We start from the raw sequence: 21,232 nt of genomic DNA, 5'->3' as shown, positions 1-21,232 counted from the left end.
TATTTAGTTCATTTAGACAATATAAATCGTTAGAGCAGAATTTGGTTTGGTTGTGCCAGTGCCTGAGGGGACAATACATAGACAGCCTGACAGACCTCGCTCAGGGCGAAACATGATTATTTTCTCGGTAGAGCAAGAAGGAAATACCGAGCTGCTTTTTGTCGATCATTGTTAGTTAGTTAGCGATCGGCTGCCAGTTTCTTTTTGATAACACACTCACAGGTAAATTAGCTGACGAATGGTCATATCGAAACGGATTTATTCGTTGTTCCTGGTTGGGCAGCGGAGGACATTAGCTTGTAGGCCATTACAGAGCAGACGAAGTTAGTTAGTCTCCGTTAAGTTGGGTCAGTGCTAAACTGTGTAGCTCAGTTAGCTACAGGCAACACAGCTAACTAGTTAACGCTGAACAACTTTTTCTGAGGTGTTTTTAAGATGTTTCTTGGTTAAAGTTGACGGAGAGTCTCCGTGTTAATCCAGGCCATCGCTATGAGCTAACATTAACTTAGCACCGGGTAAGCAAACTGACAGTTAGCCAACATTAGCGTTTCTCTTTACAGTAGCTTTGAAAATGTTTACAGTCTGAAATGTATAGATGCTAAAATGTATATTAGTAAAATATGGGTCAGTTTGGTAAAGTATTATTTGTTTAACTGTCAATAACATGTTCTTATTTATGGCTTCGAGCAGTGCATTTTTATCTGGGGCGAGTGTAACTTACTGTCAGACACTTTGTAACGTTGTAATTAAATATGAGCCGTTGTGACTTTCTCACCTGAACCTGGTTGTTTACTTTGGGGGAAAAAATGCATCTATGGAAAAACAGATTTATTGAGCTATTGAGTGTTTGCCCAATGCCGGAATTCACTGTCCATAAATGCGTGAATAAATTGTGTAACTGCATAGCCAGTATGTGTAATTCCATCATAAAGACTGCATGGAGCTTAGCAGTGGGTTTTTAATGCGCCATATGAAGCAAAGTTACCCTTAAGCCTGCTGTAAACAGAAAGCTTTTCTGTCATTTGTTAATGAAGAAGAATAATTGCAGGCCTTTATAATACTAAATAGGTTTGGCATCTCTACTTAAAATAGTAAAGAGGCATCAGCTCATTATCTGGCAAGTGTTCAGCTTAGTCAGCTAATGTTATTCACAAAGTGAAACTGTAACCACAGACTTTCTGAGTCACAGTACTAATGAGCCAGTGTTCACAGTCAGGACAGCCAACAACCGTATTTGCTTTTCAATTTACTTGAGGATTTGATCTTCACAATGAAATCCATCGCTGCCACCTTCTTTTTTTAACTAACATGTTCACACAATCTGACATTAGGCCTAATGAATAATAATTTGCTTTTTTTTTAGGGGTTTCTGAGGTTAACTTTAGGTGAGCTTGAGCCCCCCTAAAAAAGGTCTAAATAGTCACCCCTCGCGTTCTCTTGAAATATCAGCCAAGCTGGTTTGTGTCTTTATTTTCTAACCTTAAACTTTGTCCACAGGCTTTGGTGAAGTCATGGCAGAGGAAAATAAACAATTCTGTGGCAATTGGTATGTATTAATAGGTAACATTAAGTGAGGTAATTTGATGGAGTAGTGAAAGCAGAATAAAAAAAAAAAAATCTGCTTTACCTTTCCAGCAAGCATGATATTCCTGAGGCTAATTTCACCACCCATGAGATCCACTGTCACAGAAACATCGCGCTGTGTGATGTGTGCCAGGAGCCTGTGCCCCGGTCCGATCTGCAGGAACACAAGCAGCAGGAGCATACGCAGGTAAAATCTGAACACCACCGCTGGTAACCTTAATGTCTGCTATATAGATGTGCCCCACTTTTAAAATTACGGCTATTACCCAAAAGTGAAGAAATGTATTTATCTCTTTAGCCTGGAGCAGCTGTTGAACATTGTTAACCCGCTTTAATGTGAAAACTGAAATGAATCTGTGACTTTTATGATTTTTAGGTGTCAGGAGTAAAACTGACACCTCAGTTGTTATGAACAAGTGTCCATGTTTGAACAGTGAGTGTCTTACAGGAAAACACTAGGCTCTGTCCAGTGAACTTGTTATGGTGATGTTTGTTTTGACAGTATCACTATTGTAATCTCCTTTAACTTATGATATATTACAGACACTGAGGCTGCTTTAGCCTGGACATACAGTAGTTAGCTAGGATACATCACAACCACATACTACACTCACCTTTATCTCCAATCCTAATCCCAAAAGCAAAAGACAAACAAGAAATCAATGTCAAACTGAGCCTGGATGATTATAACTAAACATTTTTCTTTCGTTTTAGATTACATGCAAGTGTGGTTTAAAGATTGAGAAGAATCTTATTGATGTCCATCAGGTATTTCTCATTCCTTAATTTTTCATCACTTTGATTATATCTTTAAACTATGCTTCTTGATGATTTTTTTTTTTGTTTGCAGAGCTCTGAATGTTCTCTGCGTTTGGTCCCGTGCCAGTACTGTGAGCTGGAGCTTGTTTTCAGTCAGTCCAAAGAACATGAAGATTATTGTGGTACACGCACTGAGCCCTGCCTGCATTGTAAGTGTAATGTAATGTTGAGGGAGCAAGCTGTGCATCCAGCCTTATGTGGAAGCCTCACACCACCCCAAGAAAGGAACAACAGCAGGATGAGGCACAGTCCAGTAGAACTACAGTCTCCAGGGGGATGGTTTGAAGCCCACCACGTCCGAAATATCATAAGAGCCCAAGGAAGAAGCCCCAAAAATAACAACATCAGTGCGGCTGAACAGCAGGTCTTTCCCCGGGCATTTAACTCAACAGTTTACAACTCTGCACTGGGACCTCAGGGCTATACTACTCAGAGGAATACGTCTTCGTTTAGCCATTGTGAGTTGATCACATTTCCTCGAGAAAAAAGTGCCAACTACTCTTGATTATATATTGTAGTTTTAAATACTATAACTCTCCCATAATTTAAAGGTGTCCTGTGATGTTTTCTTGTTTACATCCAGTCTCCTACTAAGAGTGTGTGTATCCATAACAGACACTCATTCCCTTTCCCTTTCTGATATAAGATTTGTAAAGCTGTGTGGCCACGATGAAACCACATGAGGACCCAATAGTAAAAACATTGCTTCTTAGCACTATTAGTTGTCAAAAACCTTACAGGGTAGACTTCTAACTCTTCTATAGTATCAGCAAAATGGCTTTGTATAACACACAAGAAATATCCATCTGTATATTTTAATGTCAGTGTTTGCTTATGTTAGACAGTCTTTGTAAAATGTTGTCATAAAAACTATGGGTTTATCATCAAAAAGAGGAAAACAAAAAAACAGAACACTGAAGGATCTTTTTCTTGCATGACAGACCTTCCAGACCAAATGGCTGTGCTGCTGTTTGTAGCTGTAATTATTCTCTGTAATGCCTACATAATCACATTTTCTTTTAGTGCTTGGACAGAGAGACTTTCTGAATAGCGGCAGTGCATGGCTACGTGGGGATCAGACACAGGATGAGGATTCATCAGGCCTAGACTATATGTTGGCTCTCAGCCTGCAGAGTGATGGAGAATCAGTGGCTAGAGGTATAGAGGGCAACCTGTGGAGTGATATCTGGGACCACAAGATCGGGAAGGTGCCTGACACCTCCGGAAGCTCTCCACTGTCCCCCCCTAACAACAACTACCCACACTTCACTACGGGGACAAGTAGAAGTGCAGTTCAGGACCATGATCAAACAGGTAAATTAGTGTTGATTAGAATAATTTCAAAGGATTTCCTATGTCAGAATTTTAGTGATTTAAATGTTTTGTTTTGTTTTTTTTTTTTTTTAAGATATCATGCTGCCTTGTGAGTTTTGCGAAGAGCTGTTTCCAGAAGAGGACCTCATTTTGCATCAGGTTTGAGGTTTCAGTGTAATCATTGCTCAGGTCATTGACTGTGAGCTGAATCCTGACCAATGTTAATATTTTAATTATAAATGTTAGCTTAATAAAGAACATTGTGCATCATATACAGGTATTTAAGGATAATCACTTTTCATTGTCACCTAGACTTCAGGTGCCCGAGGTGATTGTTCAAGTTGAAGAAGGAGACTGTTTATCCTAATTAATTTCTCTTGCCAGCATGGCAAAGTGGTAGATCTGTGTTTAGACAAATGTGATTGTTGCAGAGTGCATATATGCCATAAAAATAGTCGCATACCTTTCTCTTTGTCTTTTTTTGTGATGGTTCACAGTCCAGGCACTACCTGTTTGAACACGTAGACCTTATCTCCATCTTATGTTCTGGTTTTTTGTTTCAGACTGGGTGCAGCCCTGCTTCCGCCTTTGCATCTTTCAGTAAGCAGCCATCTTCTCCACCTAAAGAGGACACGATGAGAAGGAATGCTTCAGGACTTATGCGCAGTCTCCCTGACACGCTCGCTTCCAACATCCCAACTTTCCCCCGCTCAGTCTCCCCAGCCTCCTACAGTCCTCCAGCCAGTCCACTAGAGGGCGATGTGGTCATTCCATGTGAGTTCTGTGGCATTGCTTTAGAAGAGGCTGTGGTCTTTCACCATCAGGTATGTTGCTCATCACCTTACTCAGCCAGTACTTAATTATTGACATTGAATAATCTTTAAATACTGTAATGTAGTGCTTCTGAAGGAAGATTATTCTGGTATATGTTAAAAATGTGGCAGTACTATTGGCAATTAAACAGAATTCAGCATCTATTTACTATATATTTCCACATCATAAACTGAAGAACCACAACGTCAAGATCATTTGTTAATATGTAATCAAGTGTGTTGAATACAAACGATTAAACAATATGACAGAAGGACTCTGATGTTTTGTTGTGTTTTATGTTGTGTTTTAGGACAAATGCGATATGCGTCCTCAGGCTACCCAACCACTAAATAATAATAATATAATAAAATCAAATGTCAATAAACCACTGACTCCTGCTAAGGACACCTTTGGGCAGATGTCTCCAGACTTTCAGAGAAGAATAAAACACCAAGGTAATGTATAAATTGTATAAAGAATATTAAAAACTGGTAAAAATCATAATCAAACAAATAATAAAACATTCTGGTAAATCTGATTAAAGCATTTACAGCTCACACATGCTTGCACGCTGTTGATGTATTTATTTTATGCGACAACTCAGTGTGATGTGATCTGCAATCCTGAAGTAGGATAAGTCCCCAGTGTGTCAGACCTATAAAATGAAATAATGAAATTATGACCTATTAGTCTGGTTCCAGACCTCTGCTCTGTTCAGCATTTCCCTTAGCATGGAAGATGTTATGTTTTAGTTTACAGTGTGAGATGTTGATAAAAACTCTTTGGTGGTCATTATTGAGGCTGTAGTGGTTTTTATTTATGTGATGTATTGTAGTATAATTTGTAATTGTGTGGGTAATATTCAGATTTCACAGGTATATAATAAGGTTGGACAAAATCAAATAGAAAATGAATAGAATTAAAATTAAAACCGTAGTGACAGTTCAACACTTGTCTGACTGTATCAACGAATACTGAACATATATAGTGTGTTTCTAAATCTGTTTTATTTTTATATTTGTTTATGCATATTGTGCATCCTGCTCCACTTATAGCTGATTTCTTGGATGAGGACTTTGACAGAGACCTAGCACAGGGGCAGACCCTAAGGGAATGGAACAGAGGATACACTGGACTACCAAGTCAAAGGAAAACGTCCAACTGTGACGCAGAAGCAGCTCATTCATCTTTCTGTGATGCTGACAAGTCAGGCGCTGCATCTTTAAAGGGGTAAAATCAACGATCAGATCCTGTAGAATGTCATATGAATAACTTTTTTTTTTCTTAATTATTTTTGTTGGGTTTTATTCATATTGTGATTTTAATTTGTCTGTCTACCAGACTAAATCTACCAGAAAACACAGAAGGGAGCGGGAGCAGAAGGAATCCAATGACAAAGGTACACACTAATACTTCTTTGTCAAATCTTGTTTAGTTAATTAACAGTGATTATTCATGCTGCATATGTTCCACTTTGTAAATTCTGCTTAACAGAATTTATATCACTCGACAAATTATTATGACCATAAGGAAGTTTTTTTTGTTTGTTTTTTTTTTTTATTGCAGTTGCCCAAGAAGCAGAACGATGAGCAGCAGGAAGGCTGAGAGTCTCCTGCTCATTTATCTTTTTGCACACTTCTCAAAATGAAACATACCTATTTGATAAGTGCCTGTGTGAGTACCAGTGTGTTGAAGTTTGTATGTTTATGATCATTACTATTAAAATCTAAGTAAGGAATTTTGTTTATCCTGCATAATCTGCTTTATTTTAACATTTGTTTCAAATGTTTTTACATCTAACAACTGGTCTTAGATAAATTATAGTGAATCAAATTCAATAATTAACTTAATCTCCACCGTGTTATTTCAGCCAGCAGGGATGTTTGTATTTCTCACCTCTGTTTGCTAGTTGCTTCAGAGTATTTATCAGTGTTTCTGTTTTCTGCATTTGTGTTTAACCTAAAGCACTTTTATGAATTATTTTGTTTTGAAAAAAAAAAAAAAAGGGCTTGAGGAACAGATTTGATAAATGTATGCATCTCCGACCAAGAAACATTTAACTTGATTATTGAACGAGTGTCTTTTTATACTGTAAAACATTTGTTTTTAATACTCTACAGTAATATTCAGTTTTTATTCACATCTTTAGAACTATATATGTGGTGTTATGAGGCGATGGCTTTTTCAAGATGTCTATCATGTTTAATGTTCTTTTAAGTAGTTTATGAAAAATGTTGTGTGTTGTTCCTCTAAATAGGGTTTAAGATTGATAAGATATTTTGTGTAACATAAGATCCATTTGAGAAATGCATACAAAATGAGCAACCTTATACCGCAGATCACTGCAAGTCTGCAAATGGTCCTTTTACTAAGGACAATACCAGAGTGTTTACCTTCTTACAGTTGATCAACAAGTCCATGTGGAGAGCATCATCAGTGAAATCATCTGGTTTAGTGTTTCTGGTATTGGTCATGTTTGACTCTTTGTGTTGAAGAACATCTGTCTTGATGCTCTGTCTTATTAAATGTTTTAATGAGGACATTCAGAGTTTCACAGCTCCAGTTTGTGTTGTCAGTGTTGCTTCATGTATCTTTCTATAACTAGCTCAACCAAGTTTACCAGATATGGGCTCAAACTTGTATGTTTCACATGTCTTTTTTTTTTTAATGTCATGGTGATACATGCCACTGAGGAACAGAAAGAGCTTTCACAACAGTGCTGCATTTTTCACATTTTAATGTGTTTGGCATGTGTGTGGCAACATACCAGTAGTGTTACCTGTGCACAACAGGATCCTTTATAAGTTTTGTTGTAATTATTGCCACCTTATGTTACTGAATTTATGGCAGTGTTTTTACAAATTCCTTTGCAGTCAGTTTGTGGTGAACTGTGCTGGTATTTACAAGAATCAGATTGTCACTGTCAGTGTGTATGTGTACTTTGGTATTGACAGTGTCTTAGTAATATACAGATTTAGAACAAGGAGAGGTCGGGAATGAAAAATATCTGTCTTATCTATATCTGTTGGTATATTAGTACAATATGCTATTACAACATAAATATGAGTAATACACAAATGATAACATTAAGTTGAAGCTTAGGGTTCTTTGAGGAACATACTGTCATGTAAAATTAAAGTAAATAGATTTGTTTTCTGGTCATTAAAGAGAAAATTCATCCTCAAATAGAATTCTGGTTTGATGTTCACTGACTGATTATTGGTAGGCCACCATGTGTAATGTTATTGAGGGACTTTTTGCATATAAGTGCTCGCTGAGATGTGGAAACCGGGTAATAAAAGTTAAATTGCACTGATCCATTTTAAAAATGCGGTCATCTGAAGTAATCCACAAGATTGTGTCTTCAAAACCAAACCGCAACTGCAGTTGCCTTTGAATGACTATGTCTGGAGGAGTCACCATAAAACAGCAAATACTGATGTCAGGTCCTTGGTATTTTAGGAGTTGAATTCAGGAGTTTACTTTTTACAAATGAAATGTACTTCCAGTGTTTTCATACTTAATATGCTTACAGGTTGTTATACTTTATTTAAAAGTACTAATACCTCACTGTGAAAATACTCCACTTCAAGTAGATGTTCTGAGTTCAAATCCTACGTAAGTAAGATTAGTAAAATGTTCCTAAAGTATCAAAACTAAAAGTACTACTTATGGAGAAATATAGTTTGTCTAAATGTTAATACCATTATAGGCCTAAATGATGTTTTAGGATCAACATTACTGCTGCATTAATGTATAGGCCTATATGGATTTTCCTGCTGTGGTTATTTAAGATTGGACCTATTTTAAGTACTTTATAAACTGTGAATAGCTTTAATCTGCAGTAGTACATCATATTCTATAAGATATAATGGGTGTAAAGTTTTCACTGGACAGGACAGGGATGAAAATTTTACTTTGCTGACAAAAAAAAAACAACAAAAAAAAAACTATGGGTCCATGAGAAGCAGTGAAGTAAAAAGTACAATATTTGCCATCAGAATGTAAAGTAGTAGAAATATAAAGTTGCTTTAAATATAAGTACTCCAATAATATATATTTACCTCAAGTTTGTACTTAAGTACAGTATTTGAGTAAATGTACTGAATATAAGTAGGTTAACTCGGTTTCCGTAATCGTAAAAGTAAAAAGTATAGAGTTTATATTTTCTTTTAGGATGAGCATTTATTTTCAGTCTCCACAATGACGGTAGCTATAAAGCGGCACTGATCACCCCCCATACACGGCCGCTGTTTGGAGCCTTCCCGCTGAGCGGCGCTTTGAATGAGCACCGGGAGAGGCCGGAGCCAGAGAGGGGCGGGATTACACCTTTCTGTGGGAATCCTCGGTTCAAAAAGCTGCCAACGTCCCCGTGTAAGAGTGTGCGGGTTTGTTTGTGCTTTCATTGCAACGCAAGGACACCGAAACATGCTCTGCAGAAGCTGGACACCAGTTTACTTTGGCTGAGCGACTTTAAAGTCCGCTGCAGACCGAGACAGACCGCGGTGAAAGGAAACTTAGAAAAAGAAAAGAGTCAGTAGAGAGACTCCACACAACAAATCGTGCAGGTGGTACACGTTTTTTTTTTTTTGACTGAACTTCCAGATCTTCTCGTCTCAGCTGAGCCCGACAGGACAGAAGAAGATGTCCCTGGAGACTTACTCGGCGCTGGATGAGTCCTCTCTCCGGGCCCTGGTGAGTACATGACCGGCTACTAATGAAAGTCAGTCCCGGCTACCTGGGAATCAATGGTCAGCTGTGAATACAACACATGATATGAAGCTGCATCAGTCTGGGTAGTGCAGCAGTACTGGTACATATGTTACTACATAGTACAGAGCAACATAATACCCTGATTCAAAGGCACAACAGATAAAAAAAACTATATAATACTATAGAATACTATTATGTAGTAGCTTTTCCTCCCCGGACAGTACCATCATATTGATGCACTGCTCTGTGACATCAATAATAAGGACAGTCCTGACAGATGAGCTGCAAACACACAGTCATATGTTGAATATGACACATCATTTAATATCTTTTTTATTGTTGTTGATCAAACAAAACAAATACACGTGAAGAGGGGTCAGAGGAACTTTTACCATGTTTCAACATCTCATAGAATAAATGATCAATAGGCAGATCAATGGATAATAAATGTAATGTGTTAAGCACAGATCTAGTAAAGTGTGTAGTTGGATCAGCAGTGAATTTTCAGTGTGTTGTCATTGCTGCTGTTGAACACTGGTCAAATTAGACTTGTTGGGTGTAATTTTAATGTACAACCAGTTTTAAAATGATAAATTGATAAGTCCGTTTTTTCATTAATGCTTTGGGTCGAATGCTAAGATCTCACATGTTACAGCTTCTAAACTGTGAGGCTTTGTTTTTCTCCGCTCTACGTGATTATAAATGTAAAAGCTCTGGTCCTGGGCTGGTCATTGGATAAAATAAACAAACAAACAAACCAGCAAATTGGACATGTCACTTTGCATTCTGGGAAATTGTCACGGACCTTTTAATGACATTAATCAGTTAATCAAATAAGTAACCGACGTTGATCATGATTGAAGTAAATAATAGCTGCCCAGTCTTATTCTACAAATAGGAAAACAGAAGTAAGTGATAAGTTTTCATGTGATTCTTCACAATGACACACACATCCAGACATAGATCTGTTACAGAACAGTGGAAGGATGTAATATCAATTTTACCTGAAGGTGATTCACGCTGATGTACCGTGTTATGCTTTGATAGACATTATCTCACTAGTGTGAGCAGTAAACCAGCAAACCTGTACAAGTCGAAAACTCTGGGTCACATTAGTCACATTAGTCATTATGTCCTGAGACAGAGGAAAGTGAAACATTGGTCTGACGTCAAATCCAACACCTGTAGACATGTTTACGACGACGCGTGACTCAACCTGTCTTTGTTCACATACACCAGAATCACCCGAATCACAGCTACACATCAAAAGGATTCATACTTTGGCATTTGTGTACTGTATGTTAACTTCCCGTTTATATTTAATGAATGTGAAAATGAAAATGTGAAAACTCACTGAGGGTAATAAAAACTTATGAATGATTTTTTTGACTGTAAAATCCTTTTCTGTCTTTGGTCGCCTTCTTTACTCAAAGCTCATTATCAGCTTTCTTTCAGCACTGTTGCAAGTGGATGATGTGTATTGACTCTGTCAGGTTTATGCTAAGTAAACACAGTGATAGCGTTGACCGGCCATATGAAACTACACTTCTCTGTGTGGAACTTCACTTCTAAACTCGTTATTCTCAGCAGCTGCTTCGCCAAGAATGAGCGCTCTGAGAAAATGTCATCTCAGACAAAACATTTAGATTTCTCTTTTTAAAAGATCGATAAACCCTGATGAGTAAAAAAAGCTGTTTATTTTGGATCTGAGCATCTTAAATGTAATGTTTTGTTGACCTGTCTGACGCTACTTCAACTGTTTCCATTATCCCGCCCCCAAGTCTGGAATCATCTAAGAGCTACAGTCACTTTCTTCTCATAAATCACTTAAAGGACAAACTTTTAATGCAAGTGACATAGAAATAGTGTGAGAAAAGGAGCATGTTGAGGAAATAATGTTTTTCTTTCAGCGGAGTGATTTGCTGGAGGATTGGTAGCTTTGATCGGTCAGTTTATTTATGGAGGGGAAGGGCAGGAAAGAGGGAGATAAGCTGAGTTTATAGGAGGAGGGATGCAGAATGGTTGCAACAAATTTTGGCAAAGCAAAGAATGAGAACATCTTAAAGCTTTTTGCTGGACCTCTTTAGTTTTCTACTATTGTTGTCGTTCAGCTGCATTTCATTTGTTTTTTTTTTTTGCAATATTAATATTAACCATTTGGCTCATTGTTATTAGCTCTTCTGAATGAAGAGCTTGCTGTAAAGACTAGAGGGCCGTAGCAGCAGAATGAAACGCACCTCGCCCAGAGTTTATAGGATTTACCTACATGTGACACTGAAGCTAAAGAAGTTAAAAAGCCTCGTCTCCCTCGTGCCGGGTTAGTGGAGCTGAGCGCAGCTTCCCTCCTTCAGATGTGACCACCAGCACTGAGGTCACAAAGATCCCACATTTTCACTGATGATGTTTGTGGTGACTCGAGTGTCACGTTTTTCCACAGTGAACTCAGTGAAGCTCTGATGGAACCTGCTCAGAGGAGAAGTTCAAGGTTGGATTGTGATGGGATTTAAATTGTGGGAGAGACACGAGCAGAGTTTCATGTTTAGTTTTTAGAAAATGTAACACCCTGCTGTGTGGTGTCTATATTCAGTAACCACTGAGGCGTTTGGGAATTATAAATGGTTTTTTAGAACAAAATGGTAGTAAAGCCGGGTGGAGGAGCTGCTGTTAAACAACAGTTGGACGAGGAGCACGAACTGCAGGTCTGCGTTGTACTTAATGAACTTAACAGTCAGAAGGTCATATGGCGGCCTCTCTAGCACCACTAATCCCATCCCTACACTTCTATTCAAAGGCCAGATTCTCTTTTGTATTGCTCATTTAATCCCTTCCATGGCAACCAAGGGAAGCATTTTTCTTCCTCTTGGCCACCACAGTCCTTCACAAAATATTCACAAAAATAATCAGTTGGTGTCCCAGTTTCTTTGGCAGGGAAGCTGAGTGGATGTTTGCTGCGGGTCATCTGCCTGAATGGCGCTTAGGATCTGCAGACACGAAAAGACAAAGGCTGCTGAGTGCAGTTGGAGAAAAAGCAGCCAAACCACTCCAAAACACTGTCACCTAACAAGCATCTTATCGGCTGATTGCGAGCTAGGTCGGTGATTATCAGCGGTTACACCCCTCACTCAGTTGTGTAGCAACAGTTTCCCCATGTGCTGTTGTGTTAAACCTGCAGGGCGAGCTGGGTCTGCAGGTGTGGGTTGTTGTGGCACCTGCACACCTGCAAACTTAGCTAATGATAAGCTTTGACTGTGGTTTCTGTTGGTGACGCCATGATCTCCCTTCTAATTGGCTCTAACCACCCGACCCCCCACCACCCACCCCACCCCACCCCAAACTGCAAAAGCTGCTCTGCAGGAAAAGCTAATGCGCAGCATCTTACAAGTACAGTATCAGTGTTTGCATTAAATGTTGTCGTCTTTTATAAGAGTCTGTGTTTGTTTTGAAATTCATTCAGCTCCGTCTGTGGCGCCTCCTCGGCCGATTTCACATACTGGATTTCTCATATAATGATTTGTGACTAGTCTTGCCAGTCCTGTGACCGTCTTCTCTCCCTGGTGAGCCAGAAGCATTCACACATGTTTAAAATAGGGCAGCTTCACCCTGTGGTCCAGCTTCTGTGATATATGGGACCCCTGGGCCTTCGTTTTATGGCTCTCTGGACCCTTTGTGCGTTGACAAGGGCTCGACGGTTACAGTCGGAGAGGAAGAATGGTTTTGTTTTGCAGGCTCTCAGTACAGTTCCCCTGTTCTCCTTTCCCCCCAGAGACCTGGTCCAAAATGTCAGCCTCATCATGAAAAACAAATAAAGAGGAAAAATTACACCACATTGCATGAACAGTCATCTTGAACCTTTTATACTGTCTCATACTTGAAGCCAAAGTTACAGAAAACTTTAACAAAATGTGACCAAAATGAAGAAAGAAGATATTTTTAAAAATATGTTAAAATTATATAACTTAAGTCACAGAAAGAAGAATTTTTTTTTTCTTCAGACATTAAAAAGTTTCCAACATTTTCCAACAGGTTGTGGATACAAGCCGTCGCACGCAGCAAGTCTTCCTTTGAATACAGCTGCCCCACTCCTCCCTGGCATATTACACAGAGGAAGCAAAGAGTCTCGAGTGTTTCGTGACCATTGATAACACCTGCTGCTTCTGGGTTTTATTTAAGGCACTTTCAGTGTTTTGACCCCTGTGCACTTTACAGGGTGTTGTTGTAGGTGTTTCTCTCACTCAGATTGATGTTCAGGCCGTAAAATACAAACACAGGGTTCACAGTGCACACCTGATTTTTTTTTTTTTTTTTTTTTCCCTGAGGGTGTCATCATTCTCACAGCTATTCACTCCCTTCACATTTACACAAAGCATTTCCTGTAGGATTGAGTTTTATCAATGACAGCAAGGATGAGATGAAATGAGATAAACTGTATTAACCCTCAAAGGGACATTCAGGAAGACAACAAGGGAACAAACAGTTCAGCATCCAGGGCAGATTTCCCCTTTCTAAACTGACACACTGTGGGTTATCTACATGTTTGCAGTCATAGGACTGAGTTTATCACAACAACAGGAATAGTTAAGTCACTTTGACAGCGAATATCCAAAAAGACAGCCAGGGAGCAGAGAGATAAGAAGTCACTGGTAGTTTGATAAAGAAGGAAAACTTTGTTTCTGAACACTGCTATAAATAGCTCGTCATATTTTGGCTCTGAAAGGATGAGAATAAAAAGCGGTGAACTCTGTCATGATGTGCATATAAACTCCAACAAAGTTTATTTTTGGTCTGTGGCCTTTAAGTAGTGTGTCGCTGCGGCACAATAATTCAGGGTGAATGTGACACAACTTCAGCAAACATTTACTTCATGTGTAAAAGTTGAAAGTTGAAATTGAGTTCATTCTGCATTATTTCATTAACAAAGCTGGTACTTGGCATTGTTTTGTCATTTTGAAATGTCAGATACTTTGAAAACGCAAGATCCCGTTTGAATATGAGGAGTGGTGTTTTATTATAAAACAGCATCCCATGAAAGAACAGTGGGAAAGTTGGAACACTCTGTTCTTTATTGAAATGAACCAAATGCAGTAGGCATCAGATATGAGACTGTGTTCTCTGGTCTTTTCGTCTGTCTGTTAAGTGATCTAGCAGGTTTCTGTGGCTGATCTCCGTCTGTCTGGATAATCCATGTGCCAAATGGAAAAAGTCTGGATAAGAGATTGAAGGTGTGCTTTTGTCTCTTTCACCACCACCAGGCCTGTCTGCTTAGCAAAATCCCAGTTTGATTATTAATGCTGTAGGTGTTCACAGGTTGTTGTTTTTTTGGCGACAGGTGTTTTAGACTCAAAAGGCTTATCTGTGTGTGTGTGTGTGTGTGTGTGTGTCAACTGTTTCAGTGGTCTCTGTGCATAATTTATGAGCACACTTTGTTCTTTTTTGTTTTAATGAGGTCTCAATATCAAATGGAAGTTTGTTTGTGTTTGAATTTGTGCTAAATCATGACACTTTGCTAAAAAAAAAAAAACACTTACTTATATCCACTTCAGATGAAATGAAGGTGTGTTTGTCTCCAGTGAAGAAGTTACGACTCTTGCGTCACCATGATGTTATCAAGCAGCCTTTGATTGTGGCGCCCCTTTGCTCTACTGCAGGATTTCAGTGGTTTATGTCTTTATATTGGAATACTAGGGTGTGGCTTTGTTTATAAAAAAATTACCAACCAAAAAATGAAATGCAGTCTTCTGCAGGATTGGAAACATGCTGGAGCTTCTGCCAACTCACATACTGATTTAAAACCAAATGCAAAAGATAAACATATTGCACCTCTCCAGCTTGGAAACAAATGGTGGCTTTTAATTGAGAAATAAACAGATGAAAAAGAGAGAGATTAGAAGAAAGATGGAGTCATCCAGAGAAATGTAGAAACACAGTGGTTTTGGCTTTTTCTATATTTTCTCCCTCAGGAAAGAGTCATTTCCTGAGATCCAATAGAAATTGTCTAGCGGATGTTGATGTTTTCCTTTCCAGCTCACTGTTGTTAATGTCATGGCATTCTTGAGATATACACAGCTGATCTGTTAAATTCTGTTTGGCTTTGTCTGTCTGTCAGTGTGTGACTCTCATTCCCATTTTTATAATTGCTGTGGATTTTTCGGAGTCAGCATGGCTGGCTCTCCTGGCTCTATTAGAATAAATTGTTTGTGCTCTGCACCCTCCCAAAGTGTTTAAACCCCCTCCTCTGTTTCCTCCTGTTGGACTCCCCTCTAACCTCCTGGCTCTTCCCTCACTGGTCATGCGGGGCTTCAGATGTGACAGTGTCCCATATTTGGAGAAGATTCATCATGCTCTAATTCCTGGTGTAACCTGGGTCTGCTCACAAAATAAGGCCATTGAAAGTGCAGGATCCAGTGCAGTTTCTCTTATCGCTTCATTTCCTTTACGTCCTACTGAAAATCTGTCACACTGTATCAGTTCTTCTGCCTGTGGCCACCAAGGGAAAAATACTGATATACTCTACTAAAAGGCTGCAGACAATTCCCGTCCCTTGTTGTTTTCCTATGATGATGTTGAAAGTTTAAACAAAGAAACTATTAAAAGAAATACTGCAACGATTTCCCTAATTTGGGAAAGTTCTACACCAAATATCTAAATAACTCAGTATTAAGAAATAATGTACTACAAAAGATTTGTGTAGTTTATAGAAGTATACAGCGGTCTGCCTTTGTTGGCAGATCTGAAACACTGTGATGACAACGCTTCTAAAATGTGGGGCACAGTTGCGCCAACGAGTCGGTGGCTGACCTGAATCCCTGTCTGTGACCTGACCTGCAGCTCTGCAGAGAAACACGTTCCAACCATGTGAAGCCAGACAAGAGAAACGGGTCAAAACGTATCACGGAGGCAGTTAAACAAGGATAATTACGTTGCGCTGTAGGCAACTTAGAGGTTTGGTGGACTGATATGTAACAATGCAGGAAGTATTTTACACTTCAGAGTCTTGACCATAGGTGCATCATTAATCCGTCAGCATGTGGTGTCCACTACAATAATGTCAAACTCTGAGCAGGATTTAATAAAATGCACAACTTGTGCGAGTTCAGATTTGTCTGAGTCTGAATGCTATAGAACATTTTTGATGCCTGCACCTCCCTCTGGCCCACATGCAAGCCTCTTTGCTACCATCTAGTTATTAGGAAATGTTAAGCTTTCCTACACGTGTAGTTGCACTCACGGAAAGCACGTTGCCACATGTACAGTAACGTTTCTTTGTCCTTTGATTTGCTTGTATTTCACTGGAGCTCCCCTTTTTTCGACCCCGGAAAATAAAAGCTTGTGAGAGCGCAGCGAGTGTTAAACTTGAAGCCGGTTGGTTTCTTTGTTAATTTTTTGTCTGAGAGTGACAGAAACTCCCTATTCTGAGAAACCAGGAGTCACAAGGCTTGCAGGGCTCTCATATATCCTCGTTATGTTCACATTTCCAGTGGGTGTGGTGTGTGTGTGTGTGCTGGCCTACTACACATATGCATTGTTTTCCTGAGGTGTTGAGAAATGATTTATAGGCAGATTGGAATTTTGCACCAAAGCAAAGCAATAAATAGATTTCATGGTGATAAAAATATTTTTGAACTTTCTCACCCTTTGGATTGTTTATTTGTGTCTGTCTCAGTGTCTGTACCAGTCCAGCGTCCTCTGTGGCAGCTGGTAATCCACTTCAGCTCTGCTGCGAGGAGTGTCCTGTGTGTCCATATAAGGGCAAACTCACTTGTGGGCTTGACACAAGTGAGTTTAAAGCATTGATCCGATCTGCTGCCTGGCTGCACTCTAACCTCAGCCTGCTCTGGAAATTATTACTGTAGCCCTGATTTCACGCACAAACACACAGTAGCCCCTGCTCTCACTCATATCCAGTGCACCTGGATGCTCACGCATTCCTTGCAGGAAATGTCCATGCTCCTTAGTGTCAGGGAATTTACTCAACATGTCATAGTTTTGAGGTAGAAAATATTGCGTGCAAATAAAACAGCACTGACACATATGCACCCAGTGGGAATCAAAAGGTGAATGGCTGTTGTGTTTACAGACAGGCCTGTGTGTGTGTGTGTGATGGTAGATGACTTCAACACACCGGGCTGTGATGTTTGACCTGACCTTTTCAAACTGAACAGGCAAATCTGATCCGTTTCTGTTTCCGAGACACATTTTCATTGGCCCAAAAAATAGCAGAAGTCATTTATTATCATTTATCCATATTTCAGTTGGTAAATATGCTCAGAAAACATCTAAGTAATGCTTCATATTTATATAAATAAATGGTGACAATGGAGGCAGGATAGATGGGTGTAATTTAAACAGATAATTGCACGGTACTTCCTTTCTGTTTGGATTGAGCCAAGTGGTCTGTGTCTTTTCACTTCCACAGGTTTAACCTAATCCTGCTTCAGTGCTGCACCCACAGGTGGAGTGTGGTTTCAGCTCAGCTACACATGGCAGACCCAGTAAATAGCAGCTCAGTATATTTTGAATACCTGAATAACCTTGAATTCCTGCCATGTTTAACCACGTCTGAGGCTGCTTCCGTGTGCGGCACATTAAATTAAACCTTGCAAACTTAAAATCATATTTGAATCTGTTTCTCTTGTGTAGCAGATGAGTCCAGAGGGTGTCCTCAGGAGTGTGTCACCAGATGGTGGGGATTACTGGTAAACCATGAGCGCTCTCTAATTGGTCATGATTGATTGAGCTGCTTCAGTCGGATGTCTTTTGATAGGTTTGAGCGGAGTCCATGGAAGGGGAGGATGTGAGTAAACAGGATGAACAGTACAGTCACAGCAAGCCTGCTGTTGAAACATTAAAACATTTTTTGTGTATTGGCTTTCACCACAGAATGACTCCAGCCATATAAGAGAATCATTTGCTGTATGATATCATGGAGTGAGGTCATTTGGGTTAAAAAAGTGTTTTTTACTAGCAATTATTTACCAGGTCATTTTGATCTGTAAGCTCTGTCTTAAAGCAGTAGGCCCCAGTTTCTTAAGGATCTCCACCCTGTCATAACCACCTCCTCCTCACTGGCTGAGTCAGGTGACACTGCAGCAGGTGAGACGCTGATGACTCTTCAGTTAGTACAGCAGACCAGACTGTAATGTGACTGGTCCCCCCCCACCGTCATTAAATGTGCTGACAGCTCAGTGATGTCTCGATGACTGCATATTTTTCTGTGTAACAAAGTGTGTGTGTGTGTGTGTGTGTGTGTGTGTGTGTGTGCATGCGTGTGCGTGCATGCACACCTGGTATGAGTCACTCTGTGGGGACTGAAACCAGCTGGAGCCAATCCCAGCTGACATTGTGCAAGAGGCAGGGTACACTCTGAACAGTTCCCCAGTCTTAACACAGGGCTGACACATAGAGACAGATACTCACATTCATACCTAAGAACATTTTAGAATCATCAATTAACTTAACCTCAACCTGCATGTCTTTGGACTGTGGGAGGGGTTAGGGTTAGGGTTAGGGTTAGGGCAGTAGTAGTGATGGGTTAGGGTTAGGGGTAGGAAATAAATGTTGTCAGTCTAAGTGAAATCAATCTAAAGTCTGCATGAAGAATGAAAACACACATGTGCATGTACTTGTATTGATATAACTTCATAGGACCAGTTTGGGTTTTAGACCAAGGAAGTGAGGACACTGTGGGAAAGTGAGGACATTTTAGGAAAGTGAGATTGTTTTGGGAAAGTGAGCAGGTTTTTTTTGGGTCGTTGGAGTTACACATACAGTGACGGTTAAAGTCGGGCTAGAAGCTAGAGAATGCATCATCAGAGTCCTCGTGGAATTAGCGTGCCCTGTTTATTATGTGTTATTTCTGACTCATATGTCTGTTAGCAGCATAGGTCACACAGTGTGAAGAGTTTTTCTAACTGGGTATAACGGCTGCTCTCTGGTTCACAGTGTTGTGGTTGTTTAGAGCCACAGTGACAGTTGGTTACCCATAGGTCTGTGCTCTGGTTTGAAAAATGCCTTTGGGGATGGTCAGCGGTGTCACGTGCTGTCACTGAGTAACTAGATTGATTTCTTTTCCCTCCTCTTGACATAGTCAGCTCTGTAAAGGCCACCTTCCGCACAAGTGTGTGTTTCCGCCTCTGGTTCTTTCACGGTTGGTCTGTTTTCTTTGGCAGGCGCCCAAGTTGAAGGTGTGTTTTATTTGCTTGAGTTACACCCGCTCATTACTTTTCAGCGCACGGAAGTTATTGGTCTATTTGTTTTTTTTATATCCCTCTTTTTAAATATATAAAGGGAAAGTCGGTCACTGGCCATTGGATTGTGGAAACGTTGCAACCGCACCATCCTGACTCAACATTCAGCGCCCTGATTGGTCAATTTTAAAACTTCCACTAAACAGCAGCTGCCGTTGTTTAAGCAGGTAGAAGTCAAAGTCCTGACATGCACATGCAGGGATTGTTTGTCATCTCTTATCATAACATCATGTCTTTAATTCCCCTCAGTGTGTTTGTGTTTGAAAATATTGCTGTAACTAGTATGGCGTATTTCTTCCATCTGTCTGTTCTGTGTTTGGGAGCTCTGAATGTTTTCTTATGTGAGGTTGTTTTATGTTTAAGGTGATAAGCACAGTGCACAGGCAAAGAACAATCAGCTGGATATGAAATGCTAATCAGAAGTTACAGTTTTTGAGTAGCAGCCCAGGCTTTAGGCTGTTCTCTGTTCTATCTCAATAATGAATGTATAAATAAATCAGTCAGTGCTCTTTAATCACATCATGATTTTCACAGAGCAGTGTGCTTGACAGCGTGGTAACATACAGCTCCCATGAGTGTTTGAGTGAGGCACTGGCCAGTTAATGAAATGAACAATTGTGTTCTCATTTCCTGGCATTACTTTCCTGCTTCACAATTTAAAACATGACACTGCCGGTCCTAGACGTCATATCATCTCGCGGCTGGATTGGACCCAAACCCAGCTCCTGATTTCCCTACCATCTCTTTTCCGTGTGAGTCAGCAGGAATTTGAGGAATGACCTGTACGAGGCCTGGCCTTTTCCCACCCAGCTCTCATGTGCCCATTTTTAGGCATACTCTAATCCAGCTTCTCTTTCATTTTTCTCTCTTTCACATTGTTCTCTCTTCACATTGTCCTTTATCCCATCTCTCAGTTAACTCCTTCTCTCCACCCTCTTCTACATGTCCTTTCTTTTGCCTTTTCTTACCCATTCTTTACAGTCAGCTCAGCACTTTCCACAAATTACAGTATATAGCAGAGCCCCTCTGAGATAGTGTAGCTCAGGCTGCATTTTTGGTCAAACCATAGCGAAACCTCAAAACCACTGGCCCATTTCATCTCTTGTGAAACCCTCCTCCTCCCGTTCCTCCTCCTCTGGATCCAGTCGTGGGGCCACATCAACCCCCTTTTTCAACCCACTGGGGTGTGAGTCTTAATTTAACAAATACATCCAACCTGCCTCCGTACAATGCAGTTGGCATGCACGGGTTTATGTCTCGACTCTAAAAGCTGTAACTGGTGCAGTAGGGAACCTTGAAGTGTGCGTTTGTGTGTAAGGGCTGATAAGAAAAGCCTATGAGAGGAGCTGCTCTTCTCTGCGTGTGTTAAGAGGTTCCTGCTGTTGGCCAAAAGAGAGATCTGTCTCTCATTTGACAGGAGAAGGCTCCCTCTACCCTCCCATGCTCACAACTGTCGGTTTAAAATGAAAGCACTCATCTCGCTGAAGTGGTGCGTCTGTCTGCAGGTCTGCTCTATACACACACTCACACATCTTAATTATTCCTTTTTTACTTGGAAAGAAAATAAACCCTTTGGCTAACCGTCACTCCGAACGATGAAATATTTGTTTTAAGTGAGAGACTTCAACATCTGAGTGTCTGGGGCCTCCTGCAGGCTGGCTACCGTTCAAAGCAGGATGAAACGCAGCCAGAGAGGGAGACACCTGTGCAATAAGTCGACCTGGAGAGCTGAACACATCTTTTTC

General features: G+C 40.1%; 2 protein-coding genes across 10 annotated transcripts in view; both read left to right on the top strand.

Annotated features, from left to right (window-relative positions):
- Positions 1-78: 78 nt before the first annotated feature.
- Positions 79-7,721, top strand: trafd1 (TRAF-type zinc finger domain containing 1). Of its 7 annotated transcripts, none has more exons than XM_026322212.1 (13): positions 114-222; positions 1,364-1,385; positions 1,498-1,546; positions 1,636-1,771; positions 2,299-2,352; positions 2,435-2,861; positions 3,427-3,717; positions 3,812-3,876; positions 4,281-4,541; positions 4,841-4,985; positions 5,586-5,760; positions 5,872-5,929; positions 6,097-7,721. In XM_026322212.1, exons 3-13 carry the CDS (start codon positions 1,512-1,514, stop codon positions 6,133-6,135), a joined length of 1,686 nt encoding a protein of 561 aa, XP_026177997.1. In that variant the 5' UTR covers positions 114-222; positions 1,364-1,385; positions 1,498-1,511; the 3' UTR covers positions 6,136-7,721. The 7 variants fall into 7 exon arrangements, with proteins under 7 accessions (XP_026177998.1, XP_026177997.1, XP_026177993.1 ...); XM_026322215.1 differs by having other exon boundaries at positions 160-347; XM_026322210.1 differs by having other exon boundaries at positions 160-515.
- Positions 7,722-8,859: 1,138 nt separating this feature from the next.
- The window catches only part of smtnb (smoothelin b), a 43,655-nt gene continuing 31,282 nt past the window's right edge, over positions 8,860-21,232 (top strand). For all 3 annotated transcript variants that reach the window (XM_026321497.2, XM_026321496.2, XM_026321495.2), the window contains exon 1: positions 8,860-9,225. In XM_026321497.2, coding sequence (XP_026177282.1) covers positions 9,175-9,225 — 51 coding nt within the window. In that variant the 5' untranslated portion in view covers positions 8,860-9,174. The remainder of the gene's footprint in view (positions 9,226-21,232) is intronic.

This window comes from Mastacembelus armatus, chromosome 9 (genome assembly GCF_900324485.2).
Source record: "Mastacembelus armatus chromosome 9, fMasArm1.2, whole genome shotgun sequence".
NCBI lineage: Eukaryota > Metazoa > Chordata > Actinopteri > Synbranchiformes > Mastacembelidae > Mastacembelus > Mastacembelus armatus.
This window is presented reverse-complemented; position numbering and strand designations above follow the sequence as displayed.